General features: G+C 45.8%; 1 protein-coding gene across 1 annotated transcript; it reads right to left on the bottom strand.

Annotated features, from left to right (window-relative positions):
- On the bottom strand, nucleotides 1-1,667 carry noto (notochord homeobox). The gene is made up of 3 exons (XM_049740065.2): nucleotides 1,366-1,667; nucleotides 1,108-1,286; nucleotides 1-370 (listed from the first exon to the last, which is right to left on the bottom strand). The coding sequence occupies exons 1-3, from the start codon at nucleotides 1,661-1,663 to the stop codon at nucleotides 164-166; spliced, it is 684 nt and encodes a 227-aa protein (XP_049596022.1). The 5' UTR covers nucleotides 1,664-1,667; the 3' UTR covers nucleotides 1-163.
- Nucleotides 1,668-13,651: the final 11,984 nt, after the last annotated feature.

Below are 13,651 nucleotides of genomic sequence, written 5' to 3'. Positions count from 1 at the left end.
TTCATTGCATAAAATATATTTATGAATATGTCATTCAAATATACAAAAAATAACAATAGTCAAAGAGCAATGCATGTAGAAAAATTAAATATATAACTATACTTCTATTAAATAGGAATAGGTCGTCTTCTGTGGACAAGAGTCTTTTGGGGGAGGGGGGTTTTCAGCAAGGCTCGTGGGCATCATCGGACACATCCACATCCACGTCAGAGTCAGAGAATTCTTCCTCCTCTTCGTCAGCGTGGCCTTGAGATCCGGGGCTTTTGGGCGGGGTGGTGGCAGCTAGGCCCAGCTTGGCCAGCTTGGCCTGCTGCTGCTCCAGACTCTGCTTGCGCCATTTGATGCGACGGTTCTGGAACCATACTTTCACCTACAAAAAGAACAGTACAAGAACTAAAAATAAGTCACTTGGAGTCGTTAAAAATGTTTAGAAGTTAACTAATCACTGAAAGAACTTTTACCCTCAAAATCAAAGACATCAAAGACACTATCAAAATGCATTCTCATGTCAAAGAAAAATCTTTTTCAGTGTTTGCAATTGTCATTCATCATCATTGAGTGTCTTTAATTGACAATATCAAAGACGAAATGTCTTAAAAGAGTTTTGACCGTTAATATATACGGTTAATATATTCACGCAATACGTGAAAGGAAATTTGGTTTTGAGTGCTGGAATTTAATCTTTCTATGACCACCCACTCAAGGAGTTATAAGGGTTTTTTCGCTTTACATCAAAGACCTGAGGAAGAAAAGAAACTTCTAAAGTGTTTTTCTTCTAATTTGTCACGTAAACAGCAGTTTTATTTCTTGCCTGAGTTTGGACAACTGATCGCCGCTTTGTTTTCCCCCTCACTTTATCAAACACACAATTTCAGTATCAAAGACATAGTTAATGTTTCTTTCTTAACGTGTAAAACAATAATTTTCATATTTACAACATATTTTATATGCTTTAAATTGATTTAGATAGAAATTTCTTATGTCAGCACTCACTGAGTGTCGGTTAAATTTTTCTCCCATTTAATGGCAACCTCAATGCACATTAAAACTTTGTTGCCTTCATTTTGTCTCGTAAACTCAATCATATTAATTGTATTTTTTTCTGACCTGCGCTTCCGTGAGCTGCAGGGCGGAGGCGAGCAGGAACCTCTCGGAGCCGACCATGTACTGCTGCCGGGCGAACTCCTTCTCCAGGCGGGAGAGCTGCTCGCTGGTGAAGCTGGTGCGCATGCGCTTGGACTTGCCCCCCTTGGCTTTCAACGCGTGCACCTTTGGCATTGACGCCGCTGCAAAATCAGTCACAAAAGTCAGTCAAGGTGAGATGATTGAAAAGCATTCCAAGTGAGAAGGACTTGAATTGAATACCTTGCGCGTAGAAGGCACCGCGACAGGACGCCTGGTAGGGGAACGGCGGGCAGCAGTAGACGGCGGAATAGCCGGTGGGCAGCATGTTGTACGGGCAAGGCGCGTAGGTCAGTCCGGTGCCGAGGTGCAGTGCGGCCGGGTAAGGGAGCCCCGGACTCGCCCGCTCTGAGTTGCGCTCGTCTGGCTTGGCGAGCAGCGCGTCAATGGTGAATGACTTGGTCTTGGGCTGCGCCGGCGCGTAATTACGCACCGAGTATCCGCCGAAAGCTCCCGTGGCTCTGCTGCTCGGAATCTGCATCCTTGCCACGAGATGAACATGCGAGGCTAACGGTGGCCTCCCTTCTTTTATACCCGGCCAGACGCGGAGGTGTCAGCAGACACCCCCCCCCCCCCCTTTTTTTTTTTTTGTCCCCCCAAGCCAAAGATGAGAGGAGCCAACATCCCAACAACGTATCCAATTAATTGCGGGACGAGTACAAGATGGGATTGTCAAACATCCTCACCCTTTGAGGAGGGGGCGGGGAGGGGGATCAAGGGGGGGCTTTTGAAGACGCGGGTTGGGGGTCGTTGACTCCCAGCCAGAATTAGCCGGCCTACAAATTCCTGCATGGATCTTGAGTCCAGATGTAATCACGACTGCTGGGAAAACCTTGATGTTGCCAAATGATCTTATTAAAGGCAAATCATCTCACCGGCGTGACCGAATGAGAACCTTGCAAGAACTCCACTTTTTTTTTTCTCGTTCCCATTTTAGCCGCTGAATAAGTCGCCGACGGAACCATGAAGAGATTCACAAACACACGATTATGGCCTTTCTCGAGAACAATGACGGGGGCAAGCACGACGTGTGACGTTTTGCGGCCGGGGTGTCGCTCCCTGAAATGGGCCGCCTAATGGAGGCGTCAAATTTGACAACCGATGTTTTTCTCTTTTTTGTTTTACGGCTTCTCTTGTTTCTATTACGACCATATAATCTATCAGGATTGCAACCTTGATGCACTGTGTCGTCCTTAACCACGCTATCTGTATCATATCTGGCGAATTTGTGGTTTTGTATGCGTGTGTGTGGGTGGGGGGGGGGGGGTGCCCTGCATGAAGAATACGATGAGTGCGAAAGTCATTAGAGGAGCAACTTTGCTGCCTGGCACCTCCTCTCTCTCGGCTATTGAGAAAAAAGTATCATCTATCAATTAGCTTTACTGGCTTAGGTCAGTGCAATTTGCACATCACAGTCAGCTCTATTGGGACACTTGAGGATTGTATCAACATAGAACATATCATGATATTTATGAATTGAGGGTTAGGTTCAGCATTTATATGATTAATTAATAAATTTATTATTATTTATTCGTCTAAGCATGTATACGTCAAACTTAAAAAGTTAACATATACGACAAAACTTGTGCCAAGAAAAAAAGTTAATAAAAAATCGGAAATATATGTTAAAGGGACACAAAAAGGCATTTCTAATAAGAATTTGCTGTTAACGTTTAATTTTTGCAGTCGTTTTTTGTCAAAGTTGGTTTAGAAGTTTTGTTCCCACTGTATTGTAATTATGTTTTATGGTCAATAAACCTTATTAAAATGTTGCTCTTTTGAGGACCCCTAGCTGTATCAGCAATCTTTTGCCAATTTTTCAGGTGGGTGCGCTTTCCACCATTGTTTGTGATATTTTCACGATCCTTCATTAGTCACGTTTTAAAAACCATCCATCCATCCATCCATCCATCCATCCATCCATCCATCCATCCATCCATCCATCCATCCATCCATCCATCCATCCATCCATCCATCCATCCATCCATCCATCCATCCATCCATCTTCTTCCGCTTATCCGGGGTCGGGTCGCGGGGGCAGCAGCTTTAGGAGGGACTCCCAGACTTCCCTCTCCCCAGCCACTTCATCCAGCTCATCCCGGGGGATCCCAAGGCGTTCCCAGGCCAGCTGAGAGACATAGTCTCTCCAGCGCGTCCTGGGTCGTCCCCGGGGTCTCCTACCGGTGGGACATGCCCGGAACACCTCCCCAGGGAGGCGTCCAGGAGGCATCCTGATAAGATGCCCGAGCCACCTCATCTGGCTCCTCTCAACGTGGAGGAGTAGCGACTCTACTCCGAGTCTCTCCCGGATGACCGAGCTTCTCACCCTATCTCTAAGGGAGAGCCCGGACATCCTGCGGAGAAAACTCATTTCGGCCGCTTGTATCCGAGATCTCGTTCTTTCGGTCACGACCCATAGCTCGTGATCATAGGTGAGGGTAGGAGCGTAAATCGACCGGTAAATTGAGAGCTTTGCCTTTTGGCTCAGCTCTCTCTTCACCACAACGGACCGGTACAGGGTCCGCATTACTGCCGACGCTGCACCGATCCGCCTGTCGATCTCACGCTCCATCCTCCCCTCACTCGTGAACAAGACTCCAAGATACTTGAACTCCTCCACTTGGGGCAGGATCTCATCATTCCACCCTTTTCCGATCGAGGACCATGGACTCGGATTTGGAGGTGCTGACCCTCATCCCGACCGCTTCACACTCGGCTGCGAACCGTTCCAGCGAGAGCTGGAGATCACGGCCTGAGGAAGCCAACAGCACCACGTCATCTGCAAAAAGCAGGGACGCGATGCTGAGGTCCCCAAACCGGACCCCCTCAACGCCTCGGCTGCGCCTAGAAATTCTGTCCATAAAAATTATGAACAGAATCGGTGACAAAGGGCAGCCTTGGCGGAGTCCAACCCTCACTGGGAACGAATCCGACTTACTGCCGGAAATGCGGACCAGACTCTGGCATCGGTGATACAGGGACCGAACCGCCCTTATCAGTTGGCTCGGCACCCCGTACTCCCGAAGCACCCTCCACAGAACCTCCCGAGGGACACGGTCGAACGCCTTCTCCAAGTCCACAAAACACATGTGGACTGGTTGGGCGAACTTCCATGCACCCTCGAGGATCCTGCCGAGGGTGTAGAGCTGGTCCACTGTTCCACGGCCAGGACGAAAGCCACACTGCTCCTCCTGAATCCGAGGTTCGACCTCCCGACGGACCCTCCTCTCCAGCACCCCTGAATAGACCTTACCAGGGAGGCTGAGGAGTGTGATTCCCCTGTAATTGGAACACACCCTCCGGTCCCCCTTCTTAAAGAGGGGAACCACCACCCCAGTCTGCCAATCCAGAGGCACTGTCCCCGATGTCCACGCAACGTTGTAGAGGCGTGTCAGCCATGACAGACCCACAACATCCAGAGCCTTTAAGAACTCTGGGCGGATCTCATCCACCCCCGGGCCCTTGCCACCGAGGAGTTTTTTAACTACCTCAGTGACTTCGACCCCAGAGATTGGAGAATCCGCCTCAGAGTCTCCAGGCCCTGCTTCCTCAATGGAAGGCGTGTAGGTGGAATTGAGGAGGTCTTCGAACTATTCTCTCCACCGACTCACGACGTCCCAAGTCGAGGTCAGCAGCACGCCATCCCCACTGTAAACAGTGTTGACGTTGCACTGCTTCCCCCTCCTGAGACCCTAAAAACCCTTAATCGTATTTCTCACATATCATATGCAAAATAATTCCAATTGAATTAAAATTAGTTTTCCTCTCATCTTAATTCTCCCGTCGCTATACACCCCCCCCAGTTTTTGACACATACACCGTCAATGGGAGAATCGAACTCACGGTGCCGGCAACAAGACAGGCGAGTGCACCCCTACACCAGTGGTCACCAAACTACGGCCCGCGGGCCGTATCCGGCCCGCGGGCCGGATACGGCCCGTCAGCACATTTGGCCCGGCCCTCTGAACAATACCAGAGACGCTATCGGATTTTTTTTCCTATTTGACCTCCAGAAAAAAAATCCTAGGCCCCGTCCTGTCAAAGAGAGACCGGAATAATGGCGAAAAGGTTAGGTAAGAGAAAAATTGATTCAGAATGCAGGGTATTTAACCTGCAGTGGACAAACGATTATTTTTTTGTTCAATGCAAAGAAAAGGCTGTTTGTCTCATCTGTCAAGGGACGGTGGCGGTATTCAAAGAATACAATCTTCGCCGACACTATGAATCCCGTCATAAAGACAAGTACGATAGCTTGCAAGGCCAAATACGAGCAGACAAACTCTCTAAGCTAAAAAGTGGACTACTATCTCAGCAGAATACATTTGTACGCCAAGCTCAGCCGAACCAGGCATCCGTTCGGGCCAGCTTTCGGGTTGCTCAACTGATAGCAAGCAGCGGTAAGTCTTTCACTGACGGAGAGTTTGTTAAGAAATGTATGGATGCTGTCGTGGAGGAGGTGTGTCCCGAGAAGAAAGATGTATTTAATGCCGTAAGTCTGTCGGCGAGTACAATCACCAGACGCGTTGAAGAAATCGGGAGTAATGTATATGCCCAGCTGCAGCAGAAGACGAAAGAATTTGACTTTTTTTCATTACCACTGGATGAGAGCACGGATGTGCAGGACACAGCGCAACTGCTCATTTTTATTCGTGGATTTAGCGCAAACTTTGAGATATGCGAGGAGCTGGCAGCCCTCCAAAGTCTCAAAGGGACTACAACGGGAGAGGATATTTTTGACAAAGTGTGCCAAACCATGGAGGAGTTGGACCTGGACTGGTCAAAGCTGGCTAGCATCACGACTGACGGGGCTCCTAGCATGGTGGGCGAAACTCGCAGTCTAATAGGACGCATGAACCGGGAGTTGGAAAAAAGGGGTCTCACCGCCCCGCTACGAGTCCACTGCCTAATTCACCAGCAAGCACTGTGCTGTAAAATGTTGACGTGGGATTCTGTAATGAAGGTTGTGGTGTCGTGCATAAACTTCATCAGAGCAAAGGGACTTAAACACAGGCAGTTCCAAGAATTCCTGTCTGAACTGGAGTCTGCGCACGGAGATGTGCTGTACTACACAGAGGTCCGATGGCTGAGCCGGGGCAGAGTTTTGAGGCGTTTTTACGATCTGCTACCCGAAATTAACGCATTTCTTCATTTAAAAGACAAAACGGTCCCAGAGCTGATCAACCCAGAATGGAAATGGCACCTCGCATTTTTAACAGACGTGACAGAAATACTTAACAGCCTTAACTTGCAGCTACAAGGCGAGGGGAAACTCATTTGCGACATGTATTCACACATAAAAGCATTTGAGGTGAAATTAGCGCTGCTTTTGGAACAAGTGAAAAAGCACAACTTCGTCCATCTCCCTGCTACCCAAAAGCTGTCGACAGAGAACCCAGCGGTCCCGTTCCCAGCTGAAAAGTGCGTGAAAGCACTGGAAATGCTGAAGGCGGAGTTTGGTGTGCGATTCAGTGAACTACATGTTCATGCAAAAGAAATCCGTCTTTTTCAGAACCCCTTTGTTGCCGACATTGATGAAGCCCAGCCTTCATATCAGTTTGAGTTGGCTGAGTTACAGAACTGTGATGTTCTGAAAGACGCATTCAAGCCCAACAGTCTCATTGACTTCTATGCCGCCCTCCCAAACGACACGTACCCTAACATCAAAAAACACGCAATAAAAATGTCTATTTTTTGGCAGCACGTATATCTGCGGAAAACCTTTTCACGCATGAAACTGCTGAAAACTCAGATGAGATCAAGATTGACAGATGAACATTTGCATCAGTGCTTGAGACTGGCTGTAACTAGAATGGAACCTGATATTCAACTTCTCACCAGCCAGATGCAGGCCCACAGTTCACACTGATGAAGATACAGTGGGGGAAATAAGTATTTGACCCCTTGCTGATTTTGCAGGTTTGCCCACTTGCAGAATGCAACGATCTATAATTTTAATCACATGTACATTCTAACAGTGAAAGACGGAATCCCAAAGAAAATTCCAGAAAATCACATCATATGAATTTATAAAAATTGATAACCGTCTGATGTGGAAAAACAAGTATTTGAATCCCTGGACAAACAGCATGTTAATATTTTGTAGAAAAGCCATTATTGGCCAGCACAGATGTCAAACTGTTTTTATAGTTGGTGACAAGCTTTGTGCATATTTCGGCAGGGATATTGGCCCACTCCTCCCTGCAGACAGCCTCCAAATCATTCAGGTTCCGAGGTTGTCGCCTGGCAACTCGAATTTTAAGCTCCCTCCAAAGATTTTCAATTGGATTCAGGTCTGTAGACTGGCTAGGCCACTCCAGAATCTTGATGTGCTTCTTCTTCAGCCACTCTTTTGTTGCTTTGGCGGTGTGCTTAGGATCGTTGTCGTGCTGAAACACCCATCCTCGACCCATCTTTAGCTCTCTCACTGAGGGAAGGAGATGTTGGTCCAGAATTCTACGATACATGGCCCCGTCCATCCTCCCCTCAATACGATGGAGTTGTCCCGTCCCCTTGGCTGAAAAGCACCCCCAAAGCATGATGTTGCCACCACCATGATTGACGGTGGGGATGGTGTTCTTTGGGTTGTACTCGGTGTTCTTTGCCCTCCAAACACGACGAGTTGAGTTGAGGCCAAAAAGTTCTATTTTGGTCTCATCTGACCACATCACCTTATTCCAGGCCTCTTCTGAGTCGTCCAGGTGCTGAATGGCTAACTTCATGCGGGCCTGTACATGTTTCTTCTTGAGCAGGGGGACCTTGCGTGCGCGGCAGGATTTCAATCCATGACGGCGTAGTGTGTTACCAACCGTTTCTTTTGTAACTGTGGTCCTAGCTGCCTTCAGTTGATTCATCAGTTCCCCCCGTGTGGTTTTGGGATGATTCCTCACCATTCGCATGATCAGGGAGACCCCACGAGGTGAGATCTTGTGTGGAGGCCCAGACCGAGGGAGGTTGGCGGTGGTGTGGTGCTTCTTCCATTTCCTGATAACTGCACCGACAGTTGATCTTTTCTCTCCAAGTTGCTTTCCGATTCTCTTGTAGCCCATCCCAGCCTTGTGCAGATCAACAATCTTGTCCCTGATGTCCGTAGAAAGCGCTTTGGTCTTGCCCATGGTGGTGACGTTGGATGCTGGTTGTTTGGGTGTTGACAGGTGTCTTTTATACAGGTAACGAGGTGTGGCAGGTGTATTTGATGTAGATAATTTGTTGGGATTGGGGCTGTGTCTTAAAGAAAGACTAACTGGCTTGTAGGAGCCAGAATACTTGCTGTTTGTCCAGGGGTTCAAATACTTGTTTTTTCTCATCAGACGGTTATCAATTTTTATAAATTCATACGATGTGAATTTCTGGAATTTTCTTTGGGATTCTGTCTCTCACTGTTAGAATGTACATATGATTAAAATAGTAGATCGTTGCATTCTTTGTAAGTGGGCAAACCTGCAAAATCAGCAAGGGGTCAAATACTTATTTCCCCCACTGTACATAGGTAAGCTCACTTTTCTGACTTGAATGAGTAATTCTGAGCATAAACAAATATAATCATAATAAAATCTACTGGGATAAAATCCATCTTTACAACCATACTGGTAGTGAAATGTATTGTGCTGTGTGGGTGCTGTATCACTTAGTTCAGTTTCTCAACCTGCTTCCTTTGTGGTTTTCACAGGGAAGTTGATGAGAGAGAGCTGCAAACAGCGGTGTCTACAAGCCTACTGGAACCTACAAAAGGATTATAAGGAAGGAACACAAGAACTTTAAGAGACTGCTCATATGTGTCAGAGAGATTCTGCTCTGACAACTGAGCTTTATCTGTTTAGATTGTGCATGGCACAACAGAAAGTTAATGTTCCATGGCTTTTTTTTTCTATGAAGAACCCAGAGAGAGTTATTTAGTTATTATTTATTTCATAAATAGTGTTATTTATTTCCAGTTTTTTTCTGTGAAGAACTCAGAGAGGGTTATTTAGTTATTATTTATTTCATTAATAGTGTTATTATTTATTTCCTGACTTTTTTTCTGTAAAGAACCTGGAAAGGGTTATTTGGTTATGTGTGGCTTTCTGGAAAACAATAAAAAATTTTAAGCACCCCTACGATCGTCACACTTTTTCTGTTACAAACTGACACCGGCCCCCCATCAGAGAAGGGAAAAGTTATGTGGCCCTCACAGGAAAAAGTTTGGGGACCCCTGCCCTACACCATCAGCGAGCCCCAACCCGTCTCCGTTTGATCCCAACAACTTTCACTCCTATTTGGGTTTCCCCTCATTATTGGCCGCCGGTGTTTGCGTGTCGTGTACTGATTGCACTCTTGAGCAGCGTCTTTTGTGCAGACGTGTTTGCGCTGCGCTGCGAGGCGATTGCGCTCCTAATTGCGCCATGTGATCTCTTTGCTTTGCTCACCGAGGTGCCGCTGCTGCGGGCGAGGCGATTTGAGGCGAAACAGCGTCTGCGAGTCAGCCTTTCAACTGCAGCTCTGCAAACACCGCTTGTCCTTTTTGGAGAGCGCAACGTGCGCATGCGCTCGCTCACTGTTTGCTCTGCGCAGCTGAGTGACACTCCGACGTCTCATCAACCAGGTAAACACAATGCCTGTACTGTGCTGGGACCACCCTTCATCCAACTCTATCGGGCTTTTTTTTTCTAGATATAAATAAATAAATTTGTCTCGCAAAAAAAAAAAAAAATCCACTTCCTTTTCATGACAAAAGCAATGTTGAAGTTCATTAAGGAGGAAGTGGCGGATTGTCGGACGTGTATTGGAACCAGACAAGGAATACACTCCGCATTCATTGTGCTGGCCCATTCAAAGTCATAGGAGTGAATGCGGGCAGCATGACGTCACCCTAATGGGCCATCGTGCACAATTGAGCTTGAAAGTGCGTGTACGTCAATAGCAGCCCATTCGCAGTCAGCAATTATACAAGAGGTCATAATTGCTTAATTACTTACCTTGAAAGAAAATCGTAGATTTTTTTTTTAGATATTAATGATAGATATTTTTTCTTATTTATTCTTTGAAATGTTTATATTAAAAAAATCACCAATCAAAGATTATGGTTGAATGAAAACTGTAGTACAGTGGTTCTTAACCTTGTTGGAGGTACCGAATCCCAGCAGTTTCATATGCGCAATCCCTCTTTAGTGAAAAAACTTTTTTTTTTTTCAAATTCAAGACATAGACCTTTTTTACTGTCACACAAAATGAGCCGTGCATGAACATCACCTTGTTCAAAGAATAAAACCAACAATGCATGAATTCACAACAAATGACATACCAGCAAATCAGTGGGACTTCTGCTGTTGCCTTTGCGAGACTATTTCAGATATGCAAATTTATAAATCAGGTGTGTTCGGACCTCCGCAGTGGAGGCTCTGCCGAACCCCTGAGACCGACTCACCGAATCCCTAGGGTTCGACCGAACCCAGGTTAAGAACCACTGCTGAAGTATACGATTCTGTGTGGTGTGTGCACTCAAGGCCAACAATGAGGCGCTCTAAACCAGCCACAAGCCCCCGTCCACATACTGGCTGTCAAGTCGAACTTCAGTTTTCCTTTTCACGCTTCTGTCTTTCTCTGCATGAGATGCGTGCCCTCACGGCTAACAAGGCACTCTCACATGGCAATATGGGTGAACTGTAGGCAATAGCTATAGCCAGCTAACTGGACACTGTAACTGTGCTGAATCAAAATCCTACAAAATTGTACTTTCATGCGAACTGGCTGTGTGAAGAGCAGTGCCTGTCGGCTATGCAGATGTTGCTTGCGATGCATTTGTGCATGTGGCCGCCGTTATCCATTAGCATCGACACCTGCTACTGTACGAGCCCCTCGAGGGGCCCCTCTGAGGACCTGCGGGGGCCATCGAAGTAGCACTGTGGGCTCATTATTCACTTAATGAGGGATTAAACTTCCCGAAACGACCCGGGAACTCGCCATGTGTATTCTGGATGCCTGAAAACGTCTTTTTCACTCAAAACACGTTAACCGTTGCGGCTTGTATTTATTTCATCTGTTTTCATTTAGAACTGGAATCTGTTGTCATTTGGCTTGTTAGCTTCATCTGCTGAATCCATTTTTATTGATTTTCCTACGCTAGTCACAATTCAATCTTTCAGTTAGCATGTTAGCTCCGTCTGCTGTGTCGGTTTTGCCTTAGGGTGTTAGCTTCATCTACTACATATTACATATTACATACATACATATTTAGCATGCGCGCTGTTTTATCAATTGTTTCGATATTCATTTAGCATGTTAGCTGTTTCACACATAAGCTTCATTGACTATATTAATTTAATTGAGCGCTTTAGCATTGCCCATCTGTGTATCCATTCAAGTGGAGCATTTTAGCTTCATTTACTGCATTTATTTTGAAACGATGAAAAGTACCCTTTGATCTGATTAACTCAGGCAAGAAGAGATTAAATCCATCGTGTTCTCATCCTGGCATTGAACAAGAGTATATCATTGATGACCCTTTCGGCCCAGGTGCCGTGTGTTGAGGTTTTGGGGGGGTTCTGTGAATTGCTCGTGGCGGCGGGGGTGCTGATGCAGACACCCCCCTCTAATGGAGGTGAGAATTGGCGGGTTGGACTTTAACACTTGACCTGTGTTTACACTTCCTGTGGGTGTCATTGTCCGTAAAGTGCCTGCTCGCTCACATGGGGCCACGCTGCTTTCAGGAACCTCAAGCCGGCCCGCCCGAGCCAGGCCGGACCGGATATGGCCTTCGCTCCACGCATCGCTGCTCCATCATTTCCTCTGCTTCCTTGCAAACTCTGTTTACTTATAGTACTGCACCACTTCCTCTGAACAGCACACACACGCACAGCCTTGGGCACTTTATGGGAAAATAATGACAAAGCTATTACCCACGTTATATTGCTACGGCCTTATTCCAAAATTGGTTAGTTTAAGAATCATCCCTAAAAATCCCTCATAAAATTACCCATAATTCCTACATGCGTAAAAGTTTTGAAAATATAAAAAAATATTTAAAAAATGAAAAATTCATAACATTAACCCGTGAAAATAGTATTAGTATTAGTATTAATATTGCAGGTGTATTCCAAAATGTATAAAATTTGAAAACAAATCTTAAAATGATTCATAAAATTGCCTATGATTAAGCAAGTCCTTTTATTTTTTTGCAAATTTGTTGTTTAAAACCCGCAATATTGTGTGCTCGTGCCTAAAGTAGTGGAAAAAAACAAGACACGATGATGCCTCTTTTTGTTTGCGTTGACGTCTCCATGGCAACGGCGGTTTACAGTGATGTGCATTGTATGCATCCATGTCAATGTAAAGAGCACATCAAAGCACTAAAACAAAGACTGGAGGACACTTTGCGCCTCATAATGGACCCCATCATGAGCACACACACACTACTTCCCCTCACACACACGCACACAGCCCGACACTACACTTGATTGCATTGCAGTGGAGTGAGAACTTCAAACAAGGACCACACACAGGCAGACGGCAGCTCCTCCGGCGTCTGCTGACATCTGCTGGACAAAAAGCTAGCAGCAACCAAGAACATTTTTTGTTGAATTATTTCTTAAACGTATTTATGTTCGTATAGATTTTACATTTTCACTTTATAAGCATGCACGTATCTATCTCAACACTTCCGACCGACCGTATTTTGTTATTTTGGATGTAAAAATGTTACTAAACTTTCTGACGGTATAATTTAGTATTTTGTTACTCTAATTCTATTGTTTTCGGTTGTTGTGTTGTATTGTATTGTGTTGTAATTACATCCAAATTTGTCCTTAAACAGTAGTCGGTTCAGGTCTGTGTCATATCAAATATTTACACAAGAGGGCGCTACAGTGCCAGCAAACGAGACCAGACGCATTTGATGATGTATGTGACTGGTTATGAAATATCTGCTGGACTCCTGTAATGGAAGTGGAATTACTTTTAACCATCTATTTATGAACTGTGCATTTGATACTCTAGCAGGGGTCACCAAGTCCGGTTCTCAAGGGTGCCAATTCAGCCTGTTATAGATGCACCCCCACTGCATGACACCCGATTCAAATAATTAGGATCGTTATCAGGCTTAATAGACCTTCCTGATGAGCTGATCATTTGAATCAGGTGTGTTGTAGTAGGGCTGCACATAAAACGGGCTAGATTGGCACCCTTGAGGACCGGAGTTGGTGAACCAGCCATCCATTCATCTATACCGCTTTTCCCCATGGAGGTCACAGGCGTGCTGGAGCCTATCCCAGCAGTCCTCAGGCAGTAGGCGGGGGACACCCTCAACCGGTTGCCAGCCAATCGCAGGGCACACACAGAGACAAACAAACATCCGCACCCGCTGGTTTTGAGGAAGGCTAACGGCAGGATTAAATGGTAAGAAGGAAAAATATATATATATTCAAATTTTCATTTATTACTTGTTGTGAATAATACTTTTTAATGATGTGTGTGGATCATATCCTCATTTTTTTTTTTT

The sequence above is a fragment of the Syngnathus scovelli genome, chromosome 14 (assembly GCF_024217435.2).
Source record: "Syngnathus scovelli strain Florida chromosome 14, RoL_Ssco_1.2, whole genome shotgun sequence".
In the NCBI taxonomy this organism is placed as follows: domain Eukaryota; kingdom Metazoa; phylum Chordata; class Actinopteri; order Syngnathiformes; family Syngnathidae; genus Syngnathus; species Syngnathus scovelli.
This window is presented reverse-complemented; position numbering and strand designations above follow the sequence as displayed.

Coding starts and splice junctions, on each gene's coding strand:
- noto (XM_049740065.2), bottom strand. CDS start 1,663: ATGCAGATTCCGAGCAGCAGAGCCACGGGAGCTTTCGGCGGATACTCG. Junction 1,287..1,365: donor CGGTGCCTTCTACGCGCAAG/GTATTCAATTCA, acceptor CTGATTTTGCAG/CGGCGTCAATGCCAAAGGTG. Junction 371..1,107: donor TGCAGCTCACGGAAGCGCAG/GTCAGAAAAAAA, acceptor TTCTTTTTGTAG/GTGAAAGTATGGTTCCAGAA.